Source organism: Python bivittatus, unplaced genomic scaffold, assembly GCF_059951505.1.
Source record: "Python bivittatus isolate LINGU-HERP-01145 unplaced genomic scaffold, Pbiv_v1 ctg000080_np1212, whole genome shotgun sequence".
NCBI lineage: Eukaryota > Metazoa > Chordata > Lepidosauria > Squamata > Pythonidae > Python > Python bivittatus.
The window spans coordinates 45,204,824-45,225,434 of NW_028277035.1; the positions used below are offsets into that span (position 1 = coordinate 45,204,824).

General features: G+C 43.1%; 3 protein-coding genes across 4 annotated transcripts in view; 1 reads left to right on the top strand and 2 right to left on the bottom strand.

Annotated features, from left to right (window-relative positions):
• UBA7 (ubiquitin like modifier activating enzyme 7) overlaps positions 1–887 on the bottom strand; it is a 46,652-nt gene extending 45,765 nt beyond the window's left edge. Inside the window, exon 1 of the mRNA XM_007428410.4 lies at positions 252–887. The gene's annotated coding sequence lies outside the window, so the exon portion shown is untranslated. The remainder of the gene's footprint in view (positions 1–251) is intronic.
• A 53-nt stretch (positions 888–940) lies between these two features.
• TCTA (T cell leukemia translocation altered) lies at positions 941–6,743 on the top strand. Of its 2 annotated transcripts, none has more exons than XM_025166770.2 (3): positions 941–1,270; positions 4,463–4,517; positions 5,850–6,743. In XM_025166770.2, exons 1-3 carry the CDS (start codon positions 1,033–1,035, stop codon positions 6,013–6,015), a joined length of 459 nt encoding a protein of 152 aa, XP_025022538.1. In that variant the 5' UTR covers positions 941–1,032; the 3' UTR covers positions 6,016–6,743. The 2 variants fall into 2 exon arrangements, with proteins under 2 accessions (XP_025022538.1, XP_007428473.1); XM_007428411.3 differs by lacking the exon at positions 5,850–6,743 and adding an exon at positions 4,667–5,611 and having other exon boundaries at positions 957–1,270.
• Positions 6,744–6,889: 146 nt separating this feature from the next.
• On the bottom strand, positions 6,890–13,963 carry AMT (aminomethyltransferase). Its single transcript, XM_007428412.4, has 9 exons — positions 13,806–13,963; positions 11,893–12,060; positions 10,417–10,497; positions 9,307–9,438; positions 9,073–9,151; positions 8,668–8,813; positions 8,194–8,374; positions 7,785–7,940; positions 6,890–7,143 (listed from the first exon to the last, which is right to left on the bottom strand). The coding sequence occupies exons 1-9, from the start codon at positions 13,899–13,901 to the stop codon at positions 6,965–6,967; spliced, it is 1,218 nt and encodes a 405-aa protein (XP_007428474.1). The 5' UTR covers positions 13,902–13,963; the 3' UTR covers positions 6,890–6,964.
• Positions 13,964–20,611: the final 6,648 nt, after the last annotated feature.

Genomic DNA, 20,611 nt, shown 5'->3' on the forward strand with positions numbered 1-20,611 from the left:
AATATTAAAACTTTATGTTAAGAAAAATCCAAATTTCAGATAACGTTTTAAACAGTTATTTTATTGCAATATGACCACGTTTGCGAGAGGCTTGCCTTGGGGCCCAGGGAGCCCCCCCCCCCCGGGTGCCGCTGCTCCTGGGTTTTCTACTGAAGGTGGACGTGGGACTTCTCGTTCATCCGACAGCCACTCATACCTAGAAAGCAACAGAGCGCAACGTTTTGCCATTCAGAGAAAATTACAAACCTTACCAGCAAACACTTCGTGCTCCCCGCACTCCAAACCCAGCAGCTCGAGGCGGAGGAACCCTGGAAGCCAGCAGAGTCTGCCTCCTTTCTGCAGGAAGTGGGGAAACGAAAGCGAAAGTGGTAAAAAGCGGCTTCTTGGGAAGCACCGGTGGAAATTTTCTTAAGAGGCGAGGGGGATGCTTTGAAACGGTGTCATGGGCTTTAATGCACGTTCGCGCTCTCTCGCTCTCTCTTTCTTCCTTCTTTTCTTTCTTCTAGTCAAAACTACTTCGACATGCTTGCATTTTCTTGACTCAACCGGCACTAACGGTACTGAAGCTGCTCATATAGAAATGCAAGTATTAACAACTGAACTGGTTTTCTAAACGTTTCTCAAAACGGTCCCGATTTGGTCTTTTTTCTTGAAGATCGCACAGGCTTCCTTCGTCACTCGGCTTCTCTTCACTGAAAACGTTTTGTAAAAATGGGGAATCGCTGAATAACAAGAATAAAAGAAGTACGCTTTATAAGAAATTGCGCAGTGCAACCAAACCGCACGCTCATTATGTCTGTCTCTGAATTCTGTGGGGCGTCTTGCGCGGAAATTTGGCCCGGACTTGGCCCCGATCGCCGCTCCCGATCTCAGGAACCCCGCGCGCGCGTACGCACGAGAACACACACCGACTCTCTTCTGCCAAAACGGGGAGGGGTTTGCAAGTTAGTTTGTGCGCACGCGCAGTGGAACCCCGCTGACAGTTTTCTCGGGGTTTGTGTCGCAGCGTTGCGCGAGCGGCGGGAGGGTCTGATGGCGGCGGAGGCTGAGGCGGGGGCCGGGCCCGCCTCCGCGGAGTGGGAGGCCCCCACGCGGGTGCTGCGGGCGCTCACCTGGCTCGGGCAGGAGTTCCTGTCGGACTGGGAGGCCCAGGACTTGCGGGCCGCCCTCTTCCAGCTGCTGCTGCTCTGGCTGCTGGTGAGCTTGCTCGGCATCCAGGTGGCCTGGCGGGTCTACGGGAATACCGTCACCGGCCTCTACTATCGGCAAGGTAGGGCTCCCCGCGTAAGCGACGCGCTGCTGCCGCCGCCGCCGCCGCTGCGCCCACCGCGCTCCGCTTCCCGCCCGCGCGCGCCGCGATTCGTCCCGGGGGCTCCTGCTTGACTCTTGGGCGATGCGCGGCTGGAGGTCAGCCCGGGTCTCCCTCCAAGTGTGCCCCCCGCGTGGAGAACCCGGGCCAGGGGCGGGGTCCGTCTTGACTCGCTGCCTGTCAGCCTTGCGAGGTAGACCAGACAGGACGCACGGCCAGATGAGCTATTTCTGCTTTATTGTAAGGTGACATTAACAGAATCTTGTAAATCTGAACGTACGTCCCCTTTACAGCCCAAGAAACTAGGGAAGGTCTCTCCTGAACCCCTTGCCTGGTCCACATTCTTACTGCAGCCTAAGATGCCTTTTATCTGACCTTTCCCTTGGCTGCGGCACTGCCCTGTCTCCCAAGGCCATTCCCCCATACCATTATTTTGCCCTAAAAGAGTTAATGGTGAAGCCCTGGCCAGAGTGACCTGCCAGGCCTATTGCTCCAGCCATCCTTCTTAACACCTTCCTCTCCCAACCTTTCTGGCTATTAAGGTGCCTGGGGGAAGTGGGGGAACAATAAGCAGGTCCTGTGAAGGAGCCAGATCTGATTTGGTGTCCTGTCCCTTTCCCAAGAGGACTTTACTAGCTGCTGGTCAGTTCTGTTATCAAGCATGGCCTCCTTGGTGTACTCAGGCTAGGTTGCCCTAACGACACAGCATTCCTTGCTCCACCCTGAATGCCAGTTCTATGACCTGTTTTTTCCCTGCCCATTTGGTGCAGGCATGCACAACAGTTGGACAGCAACTGTTAACAGTGTCCTCTATCTACGACCAGGCATTTCTGATACTGAGGCATCTTCTAAGGTTAATTTGGAGTCTGCAGAGAGGAGCATGAATTCTGCAGCACTATTAAACTGACATGTGGTTATGTAGCTCTAATGAAGCTAGTTTGTTCTAACTCCTCCAAAAAGATTTCCCTTCCACAATTGCAAGGGCATTGCCCATGAATAATACTGTAGAAGTTGATCACAGAGCAAAGTATTCCTATCCTGGCATAGTATAGCAAATGAGGGGGAAAGTGAATGTTCTGAAAGGAAAAACATAGTGTTTCTTACAACTCATATTGTAAAAGGTGAATATTCCCCTACTCCACAGAGTCCATGTTTTTCCCTAGTACCCTCAGATTGGGCTATGAAATTTGGCAACAAAGTAGATTTATTTTGGCAGCACAGTTTGGGTTTGTTCTTGATATTTATTGGCCAGCTTATCCTTACTTCAGCAGTGAATTATTAATAAGGTATTGTGAAACTTTGGAGCTTATGGCTGTAGTTAGCTAACTAGTTTAACTTGGCCTTAATCTAGTTTTATTCTATTTAATAGAGTATTCATATTGAATACATATATTTAGCTGCTATGTATGTGTAAATTAGACTTTAAATATTTCTTATTAAAAATTATTTTGTGCCCAAAATTCTTTTTTCTCACAGGCCTTAGAAAAAGTTGGTTTGATAAAACTTTTTAGAATAATTTAGCACTATTTTTTTTAATCTTTATCTATTACACTGCAAATTACTGATTAGGAAATTGCCAACTAACTCAATATTGTCTAGCAGAAACTCTTCAGGACTAACTGGATAAAACTTCTTCATTAAGATCTTGCTGCCAGTTGGAAAGCTGAACTTAAAGTTTATATTATTTCTTATTAAAAGAAAAATTTTCTTCCAAGTCTTACTTAATAAAAGTAAGACTTGGAAGAAAAAATATTAATATGCAAATGTTATTAATATCCAAAAATATGATTGACTGATTAACAAAATCTTAATGATACACATTTTAATTGAACGAGCACTTCATAAATGTTAAATGGTAATTATTATGTCTTATTCAATGGAAATCTGTCCCTCTTTCAGTGAGCTAATATGAATTAACAGATGCTTGGCTTGAGACAAAGGGTTCTTCCTCAATTCCTTCTGACTGTGGTATGAACATGCCCAGGTAACCATCTCTTTCTGCCACGTCCTCATGATGTTGCCCTGTCTCATCCCCAGCCCATAAATGAGGCAACTTAAAGACATCCTTAGCTGTCCCAGTTTTAAAGTAGTGTTTTTCCTCTTCTCCTGACAAAGTTGTTGCTGTACGTACAATATGGCTTATTTCCTGACAGTGAGATGGTTGATGTGGTTAGGGAATGGAATATGCCTAGTTTAGGCTGCTGTAGGCATGACCCTCCCCTCCAGTTGCTGAGAACTGCCTTCCGTGGCCTGTATGGCTTTGCTGCAGGTGAGACCAGAGAGGTCTGGCTTTGGCAGAGGCACCTCTTCACATAATGCCTGACTTGTGCTTTCCAAGGTGCTTGTCATGTCTTCTCTGTGGTCTTTATAAAAACAGGTTTAGTGCTTTTCAGAAAGAGCACTAGAGCTGTGTTTAAAAGCTCAGGGTTAGCACTTTCTTGAGAGTACGCTAGTTCTGTACTGCACAAATCTATTTAAACTAGAAAAGAGAGCCAGCTTCTACCACTGAGTGTTGCTGCTACTTTCACCAATGACAGCATGACAGGGTTTCCACTGTGTCTGCTGACAAATGATTTTGTGTGGCCATATTTTTTACTATTTGTATTACTTTGGGGTAGGGGCAGTACCCCATTCTGGCTTTGGAGGCACTAGTTGTGGTGATGACTGTTACATGCAGCATGCTGCTGATTATGAATAGTTTAGTGGGTTGAGGTGCAGCAGAAGAGTCATTTCTGCTAAGTTTACTGGGGTCTTTCCTGAGGCATTTTGTTGGATGCAGGAAGACAGGATGCTGGCTAGATAGGCTTTTGGTTAGGTTAGCAGGACAGTGTACTGTCCTTTTCTTCTTACAAGTTAAAAAGACCTACTGTAAAATGCATTTCATTTGCTTCCAAAATGCATCATTTGTAGCTGGATCTTCTCTGCCAACAGATCTTTGAATAGCTGTTTTAAGAGAGGCTGAATTAATGCATAGGAAAATATTTTGAGGAAGCTGTGAAGCAAAGTGGTTTATCACTGGGGACATTTCACTCTGGTCTTCCATAAACTCATTTCAGTAAACACTTTGCAAGACAAAAGGGAAACAGGAGTCTTCCAAGGATCAGGAAAATATCAGCTGAATGATTTAACTGATCATTCTTTCTTCCTTTCCAGGCCCTGGAGGACAGAATGGAGAAACTCCAGATGGCTCTTCACACTACTCTGTGTGGTGAGTTGTTTTATTAGTTGAACTGTTATTGGATAATGGCATCAGTGGTTTGGGGATATGTAATGGGGAAGGAGGGGAGGGTACCCAGAAAAACACAGATTGCATTTTTTGAAGATTTTGATATGCTTAGATTTTCTTTTTAAATTTAGGGAGAGCACAAGCAACACAAATACAAAAACACATCGGGAGTAACAACAGAGATGACCAAGCCAGGCTCCTGCTGCACCAGGAGCACAGAGGACAGGATTGCTTGCCTGTCCACTTAGAAGCCCTGCTGTTTCAGTGCAAAGGGAAGGTGCAATCAGAGTTGTTGTTTCTCCCATACTGTGGCTTAATTGCTGGCCATCACTGGTGCTGAGAGGACTGCTCCTATCCATCCAGTTACCAAGCGCTGAGTCTCAGGATTGCTCTACTCAGGTTCGGGAAGCTGCAATTCCCTCCCCTCCTTCCCCATTACATTATTTCCATTATTGTTTCTCCTGCTGTGCCACAAACCTGTCTGCAGACTGGCCTCCAGTCTACCTTTTCTCAGCATTAAATTGCTGGCACAGACCTCATTTCTTTCTGTTGTGGTACTTGAATACCTCTGGCCCTGAGCCAGCTTCTGTTCAGAAAGGGAACAGGGTCATTTTTCCAGTTGAGTATGAATCACCATTTGCTACCATATCTGAGTAGCTCAGGCCTACCATAAACTGTAGTCTGAGTCAGCAGTGCCCAGGCATATTGGCCTACAGCTTGAGAACTCCAAGACTACATGGCCAATCATTGGGAATTCTGAGTTGTTCTTCACATTTGGTAGGGACTGGATTGGAGAAATCTGGTCTGGGCAATTTTTTTAATGTCTTCTACCTCTGTTAGCTTTGTAGTATGTGCTAATGACTTTCTTTAGCTCAATTTCTAGAACAGTTCTGCTTGCAAACCATAAGCCATGGTGCTTATGACCTGGAGGTCTAAGATGAATCTGTCTCTGCAGTTGTGTGATCGAAGACGTGCTGATGCAATACTGAGCTTTCCTCTTCTCTGCCATGTGTTGCCACTTATTGCATAGTTTGTAATGTATAGATTATAAAGAAGTAATTAAAAAAACAAAAGTAGCTTGGGTGTTACTGCAGTAGCTATTGCATGCCAATGCACGTGAACTGCATTTCATTAGTTAAGGGCCATACTACACACTAAGCAGAAAATAGATCTGCTACACTTTTTTTTTTTACTAAAAAATTGAAAGGGAGGCATGCAACTATTCCTTGTGTTATTTTCCTAATCTAAACTTCTCTCCATGGAGCTAACATTAATTTTAAATGGAAGCTAACAGCTATGTTTTTGCCTCATCAGCTCCTGTAAATATTGTAACCTGTCTCTGCGTTTCGATGGGTTTGGTTCGCATATGGTTTCGAGAAAGTTGGTATGTCTTTGCGGATCAAAGCAGAAATGGGGTAGCCAGAGTGGATGGCAGCACCTAGCTGACCTTGAAAAACTAAACCAAGTTGGTCCTGGCTAGTACTTAGATGGAAGAACACCAGGAAATTCCAGGGCTATGGGCTGGAGTGAAAAACAAAACAAGCAAACAAAAATTACCAAAGATGACAATAGTAAACTATTTTATTGTTGCCAAGAAAATTTCATGGATGCACCCATGAAGCAAGCAGCAGCTGAGCTGTACTTCAAGGGACTATCTAAAGCCTCCAGCTCAGGTAAAAGCAAAAAATTAAAAGAGGATTTGCCTAAGTTGAACCACTGCTCCTGCTTATTCTCACAAAACATGTGTTGAACAATTATAAAAGCCGTCTTAAAGAAAATTGCTCACAAGTTCTGCTGCAAAGTTTGCTCTGACTTATCCCTGTGCCTACAGACACCAACTTTGGTATCTAACTAACTGATCTTTATTTTAAAAAATACCAAGGGACTCAGACATTCTCAGAATATAAAAATGGAGCAGGATTACAGTCTAGCATCCATCTACCCTGAAAAAAGACAGGTGATCAGCTGGGATACACAGAACGGGTTCTTGAAGGCGAGAGTACAAAAGTTAAGTGGAGAGCATCATCTTCAGTTTTTCTTCTGGTAAATTAGAATTTTGTGACTGACTGCGCCTCCAGTGTTGTAAGAATGCCCAGAATGTGCTTTCCCAATTCCAATGTGGCTCCCAATCCCCAAAAAGTTTAGATAGCCTAGATCAACTGCATGTGCATGATCTGAACTAAATAACTCATGACAGTAACTAAGAAGCTACCAAGCAGATGAGAGGAATAAAACCAGATTACTTTTCTACCTATCAGTCCTCAAACATTCCTCCTCACACTGCAGTCATCAATGATAGACTGATAAAGTTTTCTCGAGGCCCAGCTTGTCTTCAGTTGTAGTCATCTACCAGACCCCTCATAGAGTCTAGTATCTCTTGTCTTCTAATACAGTGTAATATAAAATTACAAATACTTGCTGGCAGCAGCTTATTTTATAGTGTAGTAATGGGTAGGTGTAAAGGGCATTTTGGTCACAAGAGCTGGGTAATTCTTCTTCCTCACCTCTACAGTGAGGGCTGTGTTCAGTTTGCTATATTCACTGTCCACATAGCCCATGGCAATATTCTTCTGCAGGCACGGTGATGGGCAGCCACTAGTAACTTCACCTAGTGCACAGAAAACAGCCAAAGTATTGCTCAATAAGGAGCATACAGTTTCTACAAATAACAGAAACATCAGGAAACAGAGCTCCCAACTTTTCAAACCATCCTATCCAGTAGCCCTTAGATTGCATAAGGTTCTCGTTTCCCTTGCACAGTGCCTTCCAGATGTGCTGGATTAATTCCCACAAATTTCAACCAGCATAGTTAAAAACAAAGTCAGCTGTGGATTACAGGAGCTACAATCTGTACCGATTAACAAAGAGCAATGAACAAACATGGTGTTTTAGCTAGCAGCTAAAAACAAACAGGACATGGTTATTTCAAGCTCAGATCGTTTGTTACTAGGTTACAACAGCCCAATTCAAATTCAAAATGGAATGTTCTTAGTTCAAAACATTTTAAATTTGAATTGTTTTGTACATCTCAAGTTTACACAATCTGCTAAGTGTAAATATGTATCATTTAGTTTTGGACATGTATGTTGTATGGATCCAGCTACTGTGATATATTCAGTGAAACATTATTACACAAACCTGACTTGGCATGATATGTGAATCCAGTCACATGAAGCCAGCTACAGCAACAGGACATCATCATCATCATCATCATCATCATCTAGATGTCAGTTCCATTAGACTACCTACCAATTGCCTTGCCCTCTGGGCTAAGAATGGGCACATGCTGCCGGATGGGAGGTCCTGTGGAAGTCAGCCCTACACGCTTCTTTTTTGGTTTCTGTTTAATTTGGGCCAAAATGGTTGAAGCACCAGGGAAATCCATGGCAACACGACGACGTTTCCCTGGGAGGAAATCAGAAAAGTACAGCACCATGATAGCACTAGCTCCCCCACTGTGGAGCAGAAGGTCCTCCCTTCAGGAGCAACTACTTGTACTGCACTCTTCCCATCCCTGTTTATACTCCAGTTATAGCTTCCTGCCAATATTTAGTCTTTATGTTTCAAGTCTCATCAGTTTTGGGGTTGGGTGGATGTAGGGCAGTTTGATCAAATTTGGCTTTGGCTGGAAGAAATTGAGAATTCAGTGGGTACCTACCAAGAGTCCATACCAGACTGGCCTCCACAGGGGTTGTGTTCTCATCAATGTCATTCCCATAAAGACATAAGCCTGCTTCCAGCCGCAAACTATCCCGCGCTGCAAGTCCCGCCAGCCACACAGAAGAGTCCTTAAGCAGCAGCTCAGCCAGCTCCACAGCTTGACTTGCAGGGACAGAGATCTAGGCACAAGAATGCATGTCATTTAGTTGGTGTGATTTATTGCCAAACATTTTCTCGACCTGCATTTTAAATCAACCCAATATCTGGATTTGACAGATACTCTATTTTTCATCCAACTTAAATTATTTCTTCCATATCAACACATTATCTTCCTCTAAACCTCAGATAACTTAGTCTTTTCTCAGGCAGCCTGTCCCACTTGGATACCACCTTACCACTTGCTGCTATTGAAATCCTTTCTTTCCACTAGATCCTTATTCCTGCTCATGTCTAGAAGCTGTCAGTGTGATACCTCTACGCCATCCTCGCCTGTGTAGCCACAGCGGGTCACCCTACAGCCTGGCACTCCAAATACGACCATCATTGCACTGCTCATGAAGGGCAGCTTGGCCAGATCGTCTGCCACCCCAGGTTGCAGCACGTGGGCCATAGCAGGACCTGGTAGCAGAAAAAACAGGGAGGAAGTAGAAAGACCAGCATGTAGCTTAAATAGTTCTGGAAACCCACCAAAGGTTTAATGAAGAAATTTAGTCCCACATAAAATACAATATTATATATCTAATTTAATCTTGTCCAAGGGGCTGGCACTATAGGAATTCATCTTCTTTCAAGGTGAATGCTTGAGATAATATTGACATAAGGTGCTTCTTAAGTTCCTGATGATGGTGATGGCAATTACTGGAGAAATTACATTTACCTTGCAAAGCAAGCAAAGCATTGTCTGACACCTCCAAGTGTACATCATAGCCAGCTGCCTTCATTTCCTTCATCTTGTTCTGCAATATGTAATAGAGCGAACAGTAAGGTCAAGATACACATAGAGGATAACTGTTTTCCTTGTTTATTCTATTCCTGTAACAGAATGTCATCCCTCTTATCTCAGTTACTCCTACTACTGCCTCTTGGGAATGAACGGCAGCAAGAAACTTACCTGCATGAGGGCAAAATCTTTGTCCATGCAACCGGCATTAGAGACCACATATAGGTGCTCCTCTGAGGTGCTGGTCACAATCAAATCATCTATAATGCCTCCTTTCTCATTTGTGAACAGAGAGAGTGTGCCCTGAAAGGAAAGCTAAATTCAGCCAATTCCATTACTGGTCTATGAGATCAGTTTCCAAGGAAAGGAAGCTGAAGCTGAGAAGTGGATATAAATTCGATAACCATCAAAGCTGGTACCCAAAAGAACATTCCCCACCCCACTCCATAAGGTACATATCCCTTGGTCCTGCAACACAATACGGAATGAGATTCCATTAAGAGTTACAGTTCAGTACAGGCTGTGCACAGTGTTAATTTCTTAACTCCATGACTACATACAGTGCTTTGTTTTTTAAAAATATTTCAGTAGTATATGGTATTTTTCTGTTGCTTAAGCCATGAATTCAATTTTTTAAAGGTGAAGAGTACCAAAACTATTCAAATGTAAGGCCCTTTTGTACTCAAGACATTGGTTTTGGATGTTGAAAAGTTATTCATTTCTTTAAAAATAGAGAACCAGAAGTATGTAATAGAGTTGGAACTAGCAGTCAGTTAATCTAACATCTTCAGTGCAGAATCTACAATGGAGGATTCAGCTATAGCAATCCATCTTGTGCTTAAGTATCTGTATCAGACTATTCTGCTTTTGAAGAGTTCATTACTATTAGGAGCTCCTAATTTTGCCATAGTCTGATTTCTAGTTTCCACTCATTGTTCTGTTTCCTAATCTCTGGAGCAGCAGAAAACATGATGGTTCTTTAGATAGTTGAAAATTGTCATTATGTTAATTTTTTTTTTCACTTGTCTAATTATATTCAGTTCTTTCAACCATTCCTTACAGAACTGCGGTGTCAGATCGCATCACCATTTTGGTCAACATCTGAATATGCACCAGTTTGTCAATATTCTTCATAAAATATGATAATCAGAAGCAGTTACAGTAATCTAGATTTGTCCAAGACCACTTAACTAAGCATGGATTTGATCTTGGATGCATCAGTGCCAAATCTACCATGCTATTGACTGGACACTCCAAGTGATCTATTTGGTGGCAATGTACCTGATCAGGCTTCAGCTCTGCAATATCCCCAACTACTAGACTTTCTATAAACTTCACCCTGTCTCTGCCAAACACTTTAGTCTGTAAGAGAGAGAGAGAGAGAGAGATTTTTTTTACTTCATTTAATCTGGAAGAGAGACCATGATGTTACATTATCCACATGACCTGTAGGAACAAGGACAACATACCAAGACATAACTTTTGGGCCTGCTTAGTACATAAGACTGTATGTGGTCAGTGATATTCATGAAAGGTTTAATTAAGTTAGGTATTTCTCTCAGTCAATTTGTCCCTTTATCCTATATCGTCCACAAATCTGTGCTGCTAGGATATAATAAAATTATAAAAAACAGAACTATAAATCAGAAGATCAAAATAAAATAGTAAAAATTCCCAGGGCTTCTAAAATGTTCAACTTGTTCTGGGAAAATTGAAATGTTTTTGCCTGATATAACCAGGGCAGGCAAGTATCTCTGGAGAGGCCATTACAAAGGTGCGGCGCCACAAGGTTTCTGTTGTATCCTCAAGTTAAGGACATTGGGAGGGAAGCCAGTGGAATGATGTTGGCAAAGGTAATCCATCAGTTAACAATTATTTCCTGTAATGTAGTGCCCCCCCGCCCCCCGATTTCTTAGGCCAACTCCCATCTGTCTTGGAAATCCAACCTGTTTGAAAGACACAGTTTGGGAAGAGCTGATTTAAACTGATTTGCACTAATAGAAATTTCTTATATTAATTCCAGTGTTGGGAAAACAAGATACATCATAATACAAATTCTAATCCCTAGAAAAGTTGAGCCACCTCAAACAGTACCATAGTTGCATGAAATTTATAGTCTGAAAGTACATTTGTTATCATGCTGTTTACATAAAATTTAGACACAGTATTACAAATGCCTGACACAATGCAATTTTGATGGATCAATTCATGCTGGGAAGTGTGTGTGTTTAATGTCAAGGCCACTTTGCCTCTTTGGTTGGGGGCTATATGCTAGAAGTGGGCAGGATCAAAACAGATACAGATAGTATCTGTACTGGGTAGAGCTCCCCCCCTCTTATACAAATGCACACATCATTTGCATATACAAATCTTGGAATCTGCCCCTGAGAGCTATAGTTGTTAAAACCTCTCAGGCACCTTTCCAGTAGTGCCCCACAAGGCACGTTGGTCAGTGACAGAAATGCAGAGCTCTACTTGTTGCAGTCTTTCTCAAGAACATGGGTTTCGGTTTCCCAAAATATCAAAGGAGTGTGCTGGATCAACACAATGTGAAATCGTATATATGGCTGATTTGGTTTTGTAAATCCAGCCAATGTAGTTTATTCAATAAATTATGGCTTAGCATAATCTATGAATGCAATTTTAATTAAATTAAGATCCATTTGCTGAGTCTGAAAGACAACTGGGGACATGAGAGAGGAAGCCCAAGACAGCAAGGTGGTGACTTTTAAGCCCTTCAACTCCCTCTGACATTACCTGGAGCATGTGGGACACATCAAAGAGAGAGCAGTGCTGACGTGTGTGGAGATGGGAGTCCAAGTGGCTGTGTGTGTATTGCACAGGGAGGCTCCAGCCTGCAAAAGCCACCATCTTCCCACCATGATGCCGGTGGAAGTCATAGAGAGGTGTCTGTTTCAGGTTCTCCTGTAGGGGAAGGCAATGGATGATCGCCAGAAACTCCCAAGTGATCATTCAGAGCAAAGCCAGTTTGAGACAGGCAAAGAACGTCCATTATCAGTCCTACCATAGCTATTCCTGACCATAGCCCAATTAGAAGGAAGAACACCCCTTTGCCCCAAAGCACAGCTACTTCACTTCAGAACCAACAAATCCTATTTTGCAGCCCTGAGTTTCCCAGGAAGGCAGACATTGACCCCACTACATCTTGGCAATCCCTTTGCTACCCACAAGAAACCAGACATCTGCTACTGTTTCAGCCTTAGCTTAAAGCCAGCCCCAGGTTCAATTTCCTGCTGTGGGAATAGGACAGAGGGGGCAGACCCACCTCTAAGTTGCCTTTGACCTTTGTAATTAGCCTTGTTTACTCAGTGTGTTATCTCAAATCCATTGTCAAAAGGACTGCAGTCCTTCTTGCCCTTTGTACCCACAGGCCTCCTCTGCCCTTTTCCACTTAATGAAAGTCCTGTCCATGGGTTTATGACCAAGAGGGAGCCATGCATGTACAGAAAGAGTAAAACAGCAAGAGCGAGAACCACACCATGATTACCAAAGAACCTGCATTCATTCTACACTACAATTCACACAGTAATTTAGGACACTTTGCCTGGCATTATGAGAAAAGCAATCACTAGGGTAAAATTGCTGGCAGGTAGAAAGATGGGTAATGCAAATTAGTGCAAATTACTCCAGACAGCTTGAAGGTTTGGGGGGGGGGGTCCTTGTCAGCATTCCTTTTATAGAGACCCAATCCTTCCTACTGCACCACAAAAGACCAGCAGGCATGCAAAATTGTGGCTGGCAACACAGAGTAGCACTCAGAGCCAGCTTTTTAAAGGGGCTGATTTCAACCCCTTCACAGCTGCAGCTGGTCAGGAGGCAGCCTGTCTTCCACACATTGTTTTGATTGATGGAAGTACTACTGCCAGATGCCAGCAAATTCAAGCTTCCCATCTCAATTTAGGCCCCCAGTCCTGGAAGGTATTCTCCTTCACACATATTGTCTGTTAACAGCAGTTGTTTTTTGACCCACAACCTGTAAACGTGTTGCTTAGAAAGTGATAGACTCACCGGAACTGATCAGTGACAGTAGCTAATTAGAACAATAAACACTCACAGGTGGTATCTCAGTCAGACACTTTTACAATGTCTCTCTTGATGCACGCAGAAGTGGGGAGTAGGCGAGTTCAGGAGATTTGCTACTGTCTCTCCTTACTCAGTAAAGCATGGCTCCTTGATTTAACTGTATCCAGGAACCCCTCAAGAAACTCCCACAAAATAACTTCCCACTAAGATGCTGGAAAAGAAGAATTGCACCCACATCTCTCTCTCCAAACTGGCTGGATAGAGTTGATCAATGTGAAATAAATTCTGCACGTGCTCTGGGGTGCTCTCTTGCACCGTATTAATTCAAACATTCTGCGCGAGCAGACCTGCTGAAACCAGATCGGAGGCCTGAACCCCACTAAGCTCAGTCGTGAAATCTTGAATGCATACAGATGTGCGCGAGCTTTCCCTCGCCTGCCCCTGCCTTCCCTCCCGCTCCCACAGAAGGCACGAGCGGCCCACAGCCTTCTGGAGTCCAGGGGACGAAGCCCTGTCCCGCTCCGGCAGTTCTAGCTCGGCGCAAGCCTTGCCTGCCCGCCCACAAATGGGCAGTCAGAGTTGCTTCTAAATGCGCACAGCTACCACCTACCCTGCCACCAGCTCACCTGCCCAGAAGTATAGCCCCGCTTCCCGCATGCAATAGCCCCGAGGGACCCCAAGCGCCGGAGCGCAAGCCGTCCAGCAGCCTCAGCTCGCAGCATTTCTCCACGCCAGCGAGTACACCTACAGCTGGTCTGAATCTTAGCTTAGGGCCCCGCCCACCTCTGGATGCCCGGAAGGAGCCTGGGAAATGTAGTCGGTTGCATTCCCGGCGATTACTCCAAGGAATGGCACGCCCCACACAAACCGGGAAGACCAGGCCAGCTTTTAAAGGGAGAAGCTGCTAGTATATGCAGTGCGTTCAGAAAGTATTAGCACCCCCTTCACTTTTTTCAATTTTGTTATGTTGCAGCCTGATACTACAATCGTTCAAATTCATGTTTTTTCTCATTAATCTACACTCAGTACCCCATAATGACAAAGTGAAAACAGAATTGTAGAAATGTCTGTAAATTTATTAAAAAGAAAAAACTGAACTATCACATTGGCATAAGTATTCAGACCCTTTGCAACAACACTTGAAATTTAGCTCAGGTGCCCCCCAATTCTCTTGATCATTGCTGAGTTGCTTCTACACCTTGACTGGAGTCCACCTGTGGTAAATTAAATTGATTGGACATGATTTGGAAAGGCACACACCTCTCTATTGAAGGCCTCACAGCTGACAATGCATACTGTACCAGAGCAAAAGCCATGAGGGCAAAGGAACTGCCTGCAGAGCTCAGAGACAGGATCACTGCAAGGCACAGATCTGGGGAAGGCTACAAAAAAATTTCTGCTGCACTGAAGGTTCCCAAGAGCACAGTGGCCTCCATAATTCTTGAATGGAAGAAGTTTGGCACAACCAAGACTCTTCCAAGAGCTGGTCGCCAGGCCAAACTGAGCAATTGGGGGAGAAGAGCCATAGTAAGAGAGGTGACCAAGAACCCGATGGTAACTCTGACTGAGCTCCAGAGATCCTGTGTGGAGATGGGACAAAGTTCCAGAAGGACAACCATCACTGCAGCCCTCCACCGATCTGGGCTTTATGGCAGAGTGGCTAGATGGAAGCCTCTCCTCAGAGCAAAACACATGAAAGCCTGCTTGGAGTTTGCAAAAAAGCACCTGAAGGACTCTCAAACTGTGAGGAACAAGATTCTCTGGTCTGATGAAACCAAGATTGAACTGTTTGGCCTCAGTTCTAAACGTTATGTCTGGAGGAAACCAGACACCGCTCATCACCTGCCCAATACCATCCCAACAGTGAAGCATGGTGGTGGCAGCATCATGCTGTGGGGTGTTTTTCAGCAGCAGGGACTGGGAAACTGGTCCAGGTTGAGGGAAAGCTGAATGGAGCAAAGGACAGAGATATCCTCAATGAAAACCTGTTCCACAGCGCTCAGGACCTCAGACTGGGCCGAAGGTTCACCTTCCAACATTACAACGATCCTAAGCACACAGCCAAGCCAACACAGGAATGGTTTAGGGACAACTCTGTGAATATCCTAGAGTGGCCCAGCCAGAGCCCTGACTTGAACCCTATTGAACATCTCTGGAGAGACCTGGAAATGGTTGTCCACTGATAGTCCCCATCCAACCTGATTGAGCTTGAGAGGATTTGCAAAGAAGAATGGCAGAAAATCCCCCAAATCAGGTGTGCAAAGCTTGTCACATCATACTGAAAAAGACTTGAGGCTATAACTGCTGCTAAAGGTGCTTCAACAAAGTACTGAGTAAGGGGTCTGAATACTTATGCCAATGTGAATTTCAGTTTTTCCTTTTTAATAAATTTACAGACATTTTTACAATTTTATTTTCACTTTGTCATTATGGGGTACTGAGTATAGATTAATGAGAAAAAAATGAATTTGAACTATTGTAGTATCAGGCTGCAACATAACAAAATTGAAAAAAGTGAAGGGGGTCTGAATACTTTCTGAAGCCACTGTATACTTTGTTTGGCATTTCCCCCTCTCTGTTTAGGGGGCATGCAGTAATAAAGTAGAGCGAGAGAGCCCACACTGAATCTGAAGATCTCACGGTGACAACATCTGGCCTTGCATAATCTTATTTTGCTTCTTTAAAATGATCTTCACCAGTCTCAATCTCAGATACCATTCTCTGAAACCATCCAAGGGCATTCTCAAGATGTGTAAAATCTGTTAGACTTTGATGCCGTCACCTTAGAGGGAAGGTAGTAAAAGGCAATGAATTGAAACAGAGGAAAAAGAGATTGGCAATGGTTGCAAAAAATCGGGAGGAGTCTGGAAGCACCTTTTCCGACTAACAAATTTTATTAAAAGGCATCATCAAAGCTTATACCTTTTAATAAAAAGTGTTACTTGGAAAAGGTGCTACCAGACTCCTGATTTTTTTGCCACCATAGACTAACACAGCTCTCCACCTTCAACATCTGCAATGGAGACAGTACATTTCATGCTGGTAATTTTCTGGAGATTCAAGGATGGGTAGGTAGCTCTTTAACTCAGGCTATTAGTAGCTACTAGTCTTGATAGTTTCTTAGTTTACTACCTTAGTTCAACATGTCAAGCAGTAACACCTGATCCAAGTTTCCTGTATGCATCTGGTTGGCCACAGGGTGACACACAATACTGGATTAGCTGGACCTTTGGCCTGATCCAGCATCTTATGCACAGGCAGGACAATTTCTTTCCCTCTCCCATTTGCATTAACTACATTATTTGCTTTTTTTGCTCTGTGGAATAGAACAACCAGGAAGTGTCCATCCTTATCAAGGGCCAGAAAATAGGGATAGCCTTATGGGCTCTTGTTCCTTTTTTGCCCACCAGTGAGTTTTGCACACTGATTACATCTGCTTATTTCAGCTGGCTCATACTTTGTTCCCCATTAAATGGGTTAGGGTTAGGTTTATTGATTGATGGTTGACAGTTACCTCTGTGAGTTTATGTACCCATGTCATAATCACAAGGATACTGCACCAATTGATTATGTCTGTGGCAGGCAAAAACTTTTTGGATGTGAGATTATATCATTAGTGACAGGCAAAAAAGAAACAAGAGCTGATCCATAAAGAAAAGAAATCCAAAATTAAGGCCATTCAATATATCCCTTTCCCCAAACATGCAAGTTTTCAAGGTCTTCAGTATGCTTTTGGAAAGTAAGCCTGTCTCACTTATAGGCTGGGGATGAGCTGAAGTATCGTAAGAATGGGGAGAGGGACACAGCCAGCAGTGTCTACAGGAGGTGTCAAAATCTGCAAGTTGGGGGGTGAGGTGTTGTGATTGAAATCCTGCCCCTTTTGTACTTGCCGCAATGTTGACTGTGGTGCTGTGTCCACCATCTTGCAGATTTTGACACCTCCTATAGCCCCCAATGAATGCTGCCTTTCTCAATCTTTAAAACTACCTAAATGGATGTTTATCATATCTATACTGAACTACATTTACCATTCTGATATCCATTCATCCCATTTGGAGTGATGCTTTGTAACCATGCTTCTGCCTGCTTCAGACAGTAATGGAAATGGCAGACAGATACCCAGAATCCTAAGACTTGTTCCACACAAGGAACCCTCCGAGTGGCCACCAAGCTCCTTTCAAGGTGCTTGGCTGCAAGGTATTTATCCTGGTTTATATAGCTGGGTTCACAAAGCATACTAGCTCATGGTTTCTTTCATGGTTTGTTGAATAATCCAGAATTATCTGGATTCACACTCCAGGCTAGTCACACATTGCTATGATGTAGGCTTTTTTGGTTTTTGTGTGTACCTAGCATTTGTAATTTGTAAGCTGAGATTTATGACAGTGTGTTGTATGAATCTAACCAATTCAACGGAAACCATAGATTTGCTCTTGTGCATCCTAACCATCAATTACTGCACAATCAATGTATCTGGGTTCACATAACATGCTAACCTGAAATGAAACAAAATACAAAACCAAATAAAAACAAACCAATCACATTTTAATAGAGAACTTTATTCTCTATAGACAACCCATGACCCGCTGGGTCATCGTTTCAGAGATATTTCCTTACCTAAACAGAGAAATAGAATGACTTAGGGCAAAAAATCAGTGGGAATGTAAGCGACTTGCTGCTGGCTTCCCCATTGACTTTGCTAGTGGGAAGCTGGCAGAAGTCTTCCTTCTTTCCTTCCTTCCTTCCTCCCCTCACTTCATTTCCACATGTATAGGTTTGTGCCATTTGTCCTCCCCTCATGACCCTCAGGAGAACCCCAGTGAAGCTTCCTCCTCCTCAACTGATCCACAGAACTGCCTGCCACTTTGCTTGGGGGAGGTGGAAGAAAGGGAGCTGCAGACCACGAGGAATACTGCACCCCCACTCCCCATTCCACCATGTCCCCAAGGGCCCCCTCCGAGGGAGGAAGAGGGCTCATCCATCGACCACGGGCACCCTCCAGGCAGCCCTACCTTGGCAGCAGGCATCCAGGTCACTCCCTCATCCTCATCGCAAACTGCCATTAAGAGATTTCAAATTTCTGCCTCAGTTCCAAAGCAGCCAATTGCTGCTCGCCCATCAGGCCTTATCACCAGCCCATTGGGCACACAGGACAGAAGGAGGCAGGAAAGAGGTCAGGAATAAGCTGACAATTACGTGACCTGGGCTGACTGCTGCAGTGCAGTGCTGAAGCAGCCACAAATTTCCCAAATTTCAATCCCATGGGAGTAATGGGATGCATTCTGTAAGTTAGCCCATTTGAGGTACCTTAGTTCAAAAATTGTTGCCCTATGACACACAGTTTTGCCCAGTTGAATGTTATAGACACAAGAGTTTTAGTAGTATATAGATTAAATCCTTGCATACTCATCAGACTAATCCATAAATATTGACTGAAAGACTCTAGAAACAATTTAAAGTATGTTAATAGAGATTCAGCATTCAAAACTTCTGAGAAATCAAGATGTCAGTCAGAGAGAAATTTAAAAACTTAGAGTTTGACTATAACTTCCATTGTCCCCAATCATTAGCTCAGCCAACTAGGGCTGATGGAAGATAGAACCCATTAACATCCACAGGATATTCCCAATGCCTGTTTGAAAATAAATACTGAAGAATAGACATCTACTGAGTTAAGGAATATAGGTGAGAACTGCTTATGCACACATTTAAGAACATCAAAAATGATAGTAGATATTATTCACTCAAGTACATGTGAAGAGAAGCAATGATTTACTGTTATGTTTAGTACTGGCATCTTGTTGAAAAGTTAGGCGGTATTTTCAGCATTTTGTGTTCAAGAATCTTATACAGTGTGTGAAATTAATTAATGCAATTTTTAAAAATCTGTTCAATCGTGTCCAATTCTTGGAGATTGCCTGGACAAGTCCCTGCAATTTTCTTGGCAAGGTTTTTCAGAAGTGGTTTACCATTGCCTCCTTCCTAGGGCTGAGTGAAAAATGACTGGCCCAAGGTCACCCAGCAGGCTTTCTGCCTAGGTGGGACTAGAACTCACGGTCTCCCACTTTCTAGACGGATGCCTTAACCACTATGCCAAACTGGCTCACAAATAACAAAGACCAACAATTAGCAAAGGGAGTGTTCTAGAGTATAGAAATTACAGATCTCTGAATATTTACTAATTGTTGCTTTAATAATAATTATATTCTATTGCTGTGATTAAGTTTAAAAGGAAGGAGAAGCAAAAACATGATTTCAGAATCATAGAGTGCAAATTATTTTTCAGTAGAACATCAACATAACTGCAGGAATCAGAGCTTGGAGAAAAATGAGATTACCTAGAAACACAGTAAAGAGAATACAGTAAGTGAAAGATCTGTCATTATTTCTCTTTTTTATTGGGCAGATAATTTGAGACTGTTTGCTTCTACACTTCATTTTATTCCTTGCTACTTTCTTTTTCACCTCTTATGTATTCAGGAACTCTCTTCAAATAACAATATAGCAGCAGCGTTTCCTTGCAATTGTACTCTTGGAACAGCCTATTCCTCTTCTCTATCAGCCAGCTGATCAGCAAGCAGGAGTAAATAAATGGCACTGACAGCAGGAAACAAAGCAAACTTTGACAGGCTGAAGGCAAATTTCTTACTACTAATGGCTGTAGGAAACAAGTCACCTCCACTGGGTGGCTGGAAGGAATCAGCCTCAAAGCTTCCCCTTTTGCCCCAGAAACTATACTCAAAACCACAGAAAGGAAGGAAATTAAGGCATGTACGTCCATATGTATCTGGAACAAAAATTCATGTGCAGCCTTTAGGATCAAAAGTATTTTTCATGTATTTTACAGTGTGCCACTATACAATACCATACATAACTTTTCATTTGTGATCCCTTAAGTTTGGCTAAGTATCCACTGAGATACACAAACCTGATACATTAAAAGTGCATTAAAAGACTAGTACAGTCCTTTCCAGCTATAAATAGTTAGCATATATAATAAATAACAGGAAGGGCACAATAGATATACAGAAAACAGCTGTAAAGATACTCCTGAAATGCAATACATAAAAAGAAAAAATCACCCACGTATCCTACTGCAGAAATTCATTTTGTTCTACCGCTTGGTCCTTCTGACAACTACAGATTATGTGCATACTACAAGAAGGATTGTCCCTCACAACAAGGAAAATGTACTTCTATTGAAATCATATGATGCGATCCCAATCAAGTAGGTAAGTCATTCAACGGCTTGAATGAAGATGCTCAAATACCCTCTTCGTAATTGTCAGACCAGCCCTCCAAGAGGCAGTTTTCAGATGTGCTTTGCAGATACAATCTATCTAAAGATCCTTGACATGGGAAGAAACTGAATCCAAACTTTTCCTATAATTTGTTCATCCAAGTTCAACACTCATTGGACACAAATAGCTAC

Coding starts and splice junctions, on each gene's coding strand:
- TCTA (XM_025166770.2), top strand. CDS start 1,033: ATGGCGGCGGAGGCTGAGGCGGGGGCCGGGCCCGCCTCCGCGGAGTGG. Junction 1,271..4,462: donor CGGCCTCTACTATCGGCAAG/GTAGGGCTCCCC, acceptor CTTCCTTTCCAG/GCCCTGGAGGACAGAATGGA. Junction 4,518..5,849: donor TCTTCACACTACTCTGTGTG/GTGAGTTGTTTT, acceptor TTGCCTCATCAG/CTCCTGTAAATATTGTAACC.
- AMT (XM_007428412.4), bottom strand. CDS start 13,901: ATGCTGCGAGCTGAGGCTGCTGGACGGCTTGCGCTCCGGCGCTTGGGG. Junction 12,061..13,805: donor GGGGCTATACTTCTGGGCAG/GTGAGCTGGTGG, acceptor CTTCCCCTACAG/GAGAACCTGAAACAGACACC. Junction 10,498..11,892: donor ATGTGTCCCACATGCTCCAG/GTAATGTCAGAG, acceptor TCTCTCTTACAG/ACTAAAGTGTTTGGCAGAGA.